This window comes from Sorex araneus, chromosome 2 (assembly GCF_027595985.1).
Source record: "Sorex araneus isolate mSorAra2 chromosome 2, mSorAra2.pri, whole genome shotgun sequence".
Taxonomy (NCBI): domain Eukaryota; kingdom Metazoa; phylum Chordata; class Mammalia; order Eulipotyphla; family Soricidae; genus Sorex; species Sorex araneus.
The window spans coordinates 70216472-70223233 of record NC_073303.1 but is presented as its reverse complement, the minus strand read 5'-3'; the positions used below and the strand labels follow the sequence as shown (position 1 = coordinate 70223233).

Here is a 6762-nt window from a genome sequence, read left to right as displayed (position 1 = left end):
GTCACCTTCACCTCCAGGAGGTTTGCACAGACAAAATCAAACTTCCTTCTGCTCTATGTAAATTAGTCCCTACAGGGGGCCCCAACTCCGCCCCTACGCCACCCCCTTAAACTCCTTGATCAAACGTTCTTTTGAGATGACCTCATAACTTAGAGAGGCATTTCACTCTTTTAGTTCAAGGGTACCGAAGTGCAAAGCCAGGCTAGGCCTAGAGCAGATAAAGATGAAGTGTTGGGTTTCACTTCTGGCTCTTGGTCCCACCTCCGCGCTGAGAAATTGTTTTCAATCTCAGTTGCGCCACGGCAGATAGGCAGAGACGCCTTCCTTCTGCAGGAAAAGGGCGCCCAGACGCCAAGGGTGTGTGTGCCTTTCTTTTAACGTCTGGGAAATACACTTAGGTCAAGTCCCGTGACCCCAGAGGGGACAAACGGAGCTTGGTAGCATCCAAACGTGGGTGTTCGCTTGTTTGCTCAGCGTCCTTGGAGACGCGAGGGAGAGGCTGGCTGGCAAGGAGGAGGAGCGCAGGAGGCAAATCGACTATTCTAGATCTCGGGGTAAGAGGTGAGATAAGCGCTGCCGAGGGCTGGCAAGGATGCTGGGCATGAGAGGCGTCTAGGAGCCTCGGGAAGAGGTGCGGGAGCGCCCCGATTCCCAGGCTGCAAACCCCGAGCACGGCTCCTCCCGCCGAGGCCCCGCCCCCAGAAGGCCCGCCCCCGCCCGGCCCGGGCCAATGGGAGCGCGGGATGTTAGCGGGTGGGAGGTGCGGTCGGGTTGCTACCGCCGGAGCTGGGCGGCGGCGGCGGGCGCTGCTCGAGTCTCCGCGGCCCGAGACGGCGGCGCGATGGAGGGGCTGGAAGGTGAGAGGTGGCGGGATGCGGGGCGGGCCTCCAGAAGGGACCCGGAGAAGTTGGGGACACCCACGCCCCGGTGCCGGGGAGGCGATAGCGGGCGGCGATCGGCGGAGTCCGCCGCGCCCGCCCAGGCCGGGGCCGGGGGCAGCCCCCCAGCGCGGCGCGGCCGGAGGTCCCGGGGCTCTCCGGCCTCTGGTCTCCCGCCCCGGCCGCGGGGTCCAGCCCCTGGGCGCGAGGCCTCCGATCCTGCCCCGCTCCCGACCCTCGTCTCCGTAGCGGCCACTGTCGAAGCCAGGTCCGATGGGATTGCCTTTGCCGAGCGGACTCCTTTCCCAGTGCGCGCTCCGGCCTCGCCCCCGCCGGGGCTCTGCTGCGTCCCCGGGAGGTGTCTGTCCGTCCAGCCACCGGCTGCTGCTGGCACTTCCCCTGACCGGTTTCCCTGGGTAACCGTTTGTGTTCCATTTCTGCTGCATCTCTCGTCGGGAAGGTGCCAGGAGCATCTCCCAAGGAAGCGTCCCCAGCCGGCGTTAGAAGCAGGACAATAGATTTTTAGCAGAGGGTTCATTGGTCTCTTCATGGCCACTCCAAGGAAGGGCCAGCACTTGCTTCCTTTTCCTTTCCTTCATCCTTTCGTGCTGTAACCGTGACTCCAGTGTTTTGCTTTGTTCCCGATTCTTCCACTTTTCCTCTCCTCTCTTTTATCCATGTAATCCTGTGCAACACAGCGTTCGCCCCCAAACAACAAAGGAAAACGCCCAAAGAGCACTTGGCAACAACAGTTGGAAGACTCTGTTTCAAATGGCAACCGGTCCTTGGGATGAAAAATAAGCCTTCAGAATCGAAAGATCCTGGGGTCTTGATTTCCCTTTGATTTAAGTGCATTTCGGTGGAATTAAGACAAGGCTGAGGCACCGTGCCCTGGGTAACGTTGCATATTAGAGAGTAAAATATTTGATATTGTGCAATGAAGTAAAAAGTGAAAAATATTGATAACTTCTACCCTTGACCAAATCTCACCAAAAAGCTGTTACAGTAATAGCTGACATGAAAGGTTCACTTTAAAAATTTTCTGCCAGGTGAAACTCTCCCGGTAAACACCTTGACCGTAATAATCAAGGATTCTTCGAATTTCTTTTTGTGGGCAGCAGGTTTTCTGTAACCTAGGAAGGTTTTGGTGTTTGCTTATTTTTTGTCAACAGACCATTGACGTTTCCCTGAAGTAGGAATTGTAATGCTAGTACTTCGTACTTTCAAGAAATTTTTTTGTAAGTGCATATTTGAGATTTATTGAATTGAGTTGAATGTGTTCTTTTCTTCCCCTTAAATTGAGGTGACAGTGATTTACAACAGGGTGACATGTTTTAGAACAGGCTTGTTCCTTTCTAAATGTTTGTTATACCACATCCACCACTATAATGCCAATCAGCTCCACTACATTGAATCTCTCTTTCTGTGCCCTCTACCTGCTCTGCAGATAAAGTGAGAGTCCATCTAAGAGTTCCTTTTGGTTTGGCTTTATCTGTTCCTTTGCTTTGTTTCTTTATGTTCTGTATATGAATGAAATTATCCACTGTTTGTATTTCTCCTTGTGGAACAGTCCTTGCACCATTCCCATTGCAAATGACATGATTTTATCTTTTTAAAATACATAGCTGAGTAATATTCCATTAGTTTATATGCTACGTCTCTATCTTTTCATCTGTTGTTGGAAACTTGGGTTGTTTCCAGGTGTGGGCTGTTGGAAGTAGTGTGACATTGAACATAGGCCTACGTGTATCTTTTCAAATTAGTGTTTTTATATTCTCTAGATAGGTATTTAGGAGTATGATTGCTGGTTAATGTGATCGGTTCAGTTTTAGTTGAGGAAAATGAAAACATTTGTCACCAACAGTATGAGACTCCTTTTACTTCCTCACTGATACTTGTTTGTTTTGATTAGTGTGTGTGTGTGTGTGTGTGTGTGTGTGTGTGTGTGTGTGTGTGTGTGTGTGTGTGTGTGTGTGTGTGTGTGTGTGTGTGTGTGTGTGTGTGTGTGTGTGTGTGTGTGTGTGTGTGTGTGTGTGTGTGTGTGTGTGTGTGTGTGTAGGCCATTCCTACAGGTTTGAGGTGATTTAAGAACATTTGGTTTAGGAGACATCTGGGGTTGGGGTCTGAGTTACAAAATCATCTGAGCCTGGAAGAGAGCTCCTAGGACCAGATGGCATAGTTTGCTTGCAGGAAGTCTGAGGGATTTTTGTTTGTTTTTATTTTGGGGCTACACCCAGCAATGCTCAGGACTTCTTTCTGGCTCTGCACTCTGGGTCAGGGAAGCATGAGGTGCTGGGAATTGCACCCTGGTCCGCCATGTGCATAATTCGCACCCTACCTGGTATACTGGGCTCGGTACCCGGAGGCCTGTTTGATCCCTGATGTCACATGGTCCTCTTGGCACCTCTCTGTAGAGCCCCCAAACAAAATCAACAAACAAACTTTTATTTATGAAAAGTATGCTCTTATCTTCACGGTATTCTCATAAGATCTTTGATTATAATATTTTTTGAACTTTACTGTGAATAATAAATGCAGTTTTTAAATTGGGATATCACATGGAGAATTCCAACATATGTGGTGAAGTTCTGAATTCCTGAGTCTATGTGAGCTCCAGATCTCCAAGGCTAGTCAGAAAGAGGCTTATCAACTCAGAACTATAAATAGAAGTTTGAATAAATCACAGCTTAGTTTTAAAAAAAATTTTGAAACTGTTGGTGGTATTTTGACATGGTAGATATCATGGATTCTGGCAGTTTAAGCATCTTCAATACAAAAAATTGCATAAGGACAGTTTCTGTGTAAATTAGTGTACTTTGAATTTTAGCAGTACTTTTTTTTGTTGTTGTTTTTTCTTTTTGGGTCACGTCTGGCCACGCACAAGGAGTTACTCCTGGCTCTGCACTCAGGAATTACTCCTGGCGGTGCTCAGGGAACCATATGGGATGCTGGGATTCGAACCTGGGTCGACTACGTGCAAGGCAAACTCCCTACCCGCTGTGCTATCGCTCTAGCCCCAGCCATACTTTTAATTTAAGGCGTTAGTGCTCTAGGCTTCTTTGAAATTTGGTGCTTTTGAGTTGTAAGGAAGATTTACTGTAATACTTAATTAATGGTTTGGAAAATACATGATTTCTGATGTAGTAGTTTATGATGGGCATGCTTTTTGGCTCCTGTCTCTGGTAGATCATATTAAGTAATTTTTTACTTTAAAAAAATTAAAGATAAAATTCTAGAGTTAACTATCATGTATTTAAATATGGTGGGCTAATTAAAAATATGAAATTGTCTTTTTTTTAAGATAATACAATGAAAGATTGGTAATTTCAAGTGGTTTAAATTACACATAAGATGAGAGTTTTATGTTGGAGTTAAGGTAGTATGCTTATTTCCTTTTTGAATAATCAGTCCTTTATGTTGTCTCAGAAAGAACAGATCTTTAAGTCTTACCATTAGCATTCATCAATTTACCTGGCTATATTGTGATTTAACAGGCATTGATGTGTTGATAAGGGCAGCTTTTTGCCTTCCTCAGATATTAAATTGTAGCATTAAGCTGGTGTCTAAGGAACATTATAACTACCACACCCTTGAGTTTTCTCAAGCACATATTACAGTAATTGAGAAAATATCGTGCTGTTTGGTGTTATAGTCATGTTTCTAGTTTATATTGTGGAGGTGGTGACACCAATGCACATGTAGATGAATAAAGCTAACTTGAAATTCCACAAAATGTAAATCAGTAAGTTGATAAAGAACTTAAAAAAAACCTGATATTTTTCTTTTTTGTAGGTATATTCATTTAAGTCAGTATGAGTAATTCTATGCCGATACATTTTTAAAATAATATAAAATAGATATATCTTACAAGTTTACAGTTTAGTGAGAGTGAGGAGAATTTAAAAAAAATTAAGAGAAAATCTGAATAGGCCTGTGAAAGTATAAACAAGTGTTTTATCTGAAGAAAGAAATTGTTAGAAAGTACTGTACTCTTGATGATGCTTAAGTATATATTAACAAGTCATAGCATGCAATAAAACTTTCTATACATGTAGCAAAATCACCTGAATAGACATAGAACATTCAGTCCAAATGAAACATTAATTGATTGTTGGAAAAATATAAAATCCTTTAGCAAGTTTGGACTTCAGTCTTTGGAGACTTTTACTCGCTGGACTGTCAAGAGATCAGCTATGGAAGTACGAAATGTGGTTTGTGATATTGCAGTCTTTAACGAACTACATCTGGCCTGTATTGTGTTGATAATTAGTAGAAAGTCTTTAATTTCTTTTTATCTACAGCCCATTTAGGTTTATCTAAGAGAGTAGCAGTTAGTTTTAGTTTTGGAAGAGTTATTATTTTTGTTGTTGTTTTATCTTTTGGGCTATATCTGGCTGTGCTCAGGGGACTCTTTGGGATGCTGGGGATTAAACCCAGCCTGGCTGCATGCAAGGCAAACTCCAGCCCAACTCCTGACAGTTATAATCACATGAACTTTTAATCTGTAAACTAGAGAGATGATAAAGTAACTCTAAGTTAATGTATCCAGATGTTTTGTTGTCATTCTTTTTGTAACTTCCTGCTAAGTAGTTATTAATAAATTTTGACAATGATCAGATTGCTCATTCATTTCTTTTGACAGTGGAAAATATTAGATCATAGTTTTGCCCTAAAAAAATCAAATAAAAAATTATTTCTGTTCTGCAGTTGTCCTTGTTCTTATAATTTATAGTTCTTTTTGTATGCCTAGTTGAAGGCGGTTACTTGCCCCATTAGTGTTTCTGTTTAGTTTTCTTTTTTCTTGTTCTAAATATATCCTGGTTTATTGAAGAATTTTTTATCTTTCCTACTTTATATAGCATTCCCTTTCTTGAGTACTACGTTGGATGCAGGGCATTTTGATAGCTGCTGTGTTGATGAGGCCTGTGTTTGAATCCTCGCCTTGTTTCTTTATAATTTGAACAGTTTACTCTGAGCCTTCACTTTCTCAGCTATGAAATGGAGCTCTGAAGTCATAATCTCCTCTGCATGGTTGTCTAAAATCATAGGAAATAGTTCGGGTCTTGAGAATGGTTCATTATAGGTAAAATGTATGCAGGGAAGGGACTGTGGCAGCCTCACTAAGTATCTATGACAGCAAATAGAGTAGGGTAGAAAAATAAATGAGTTGAGAATTTGAGCTAAGACAAAAGCAGGGATTACAAACAGAAGACATAGTTAGAAGATGTTTTTGAGATGGAAAGATCTATTATGACTTTTGCATGTAAGAGAAAAAAGGAAATAATAATTGCAGCTTTGTGTCTTGGTCAGAGATAATATTAGTGTCTCTATCCAACAGGAAGACCAAGTTTGGAAGATGAGGTAATGCGTTTGGCTCAGGAAATGTTTGTAGAGTACTTGGGTGTGGTATCTGGTGGAAAAGTCTCGTAGGGACTTGGAATATATCTGGAATTTTAAAGTTTAATAATCAGCAGCATATAAGTGATAATGGCTGGATGCATTTGCCCAGGAAAGTTATACTTAGCAAAATTAGGTAAGAAGCTTGGGAGGAGTGGGTGCTTCAGGGTTGAACAGGAAAGGAATTGGAGGTAGGGGTGTTTTCTGAAGATGTCTTTACACAGGTTTAAAGTTGGCAGAAGAGGTAAGCTGTGGAGAGATATGCGCTGAAGATGACTTAGCACCTAGCATTTCTAGAGGAAATGTACCTCTCTAAGGTTAAGTACTAACCAGGTCCAAACCTCCTTAGTTTGTGAGATCTGAAATTTTTTAACTTGAATTTAGGAGAGGTATGCCATTGGGACTAGGAGAGAAAGGATGAATTGTAATGTTGGAAGTTACATGCTGTATGCTCATGTTTACCTTAATTAAAACATTAAATTTAAAA

At 42.7% G+C, this 6762-nt stretch overlaps 1 protein-coding gene across 1 annotated transcript in view; it reads left to right on the top strand.

Moving 5' to 3' along the window:
- The first annotated feature begins 759 nt into the window (after positions 1-759).
- ZC2HC1A (zinc finger C2HC-type containing 1A) overlaps positions 760-6762 on the top strand; it is a 44478-nt gene continuing 38475 nt past the window's right edge. The window contains exon 1 of the mRNA XM_055126386.1: positions 760-857. Within this exon, the coding sequence (XP_054982361.1) occupies positions 842-857 (16 nt within the window). The 5' untranslated portion in view covers positions 760-841. The remainder of the gene's footprint in view (positions 858-6762) is intronic.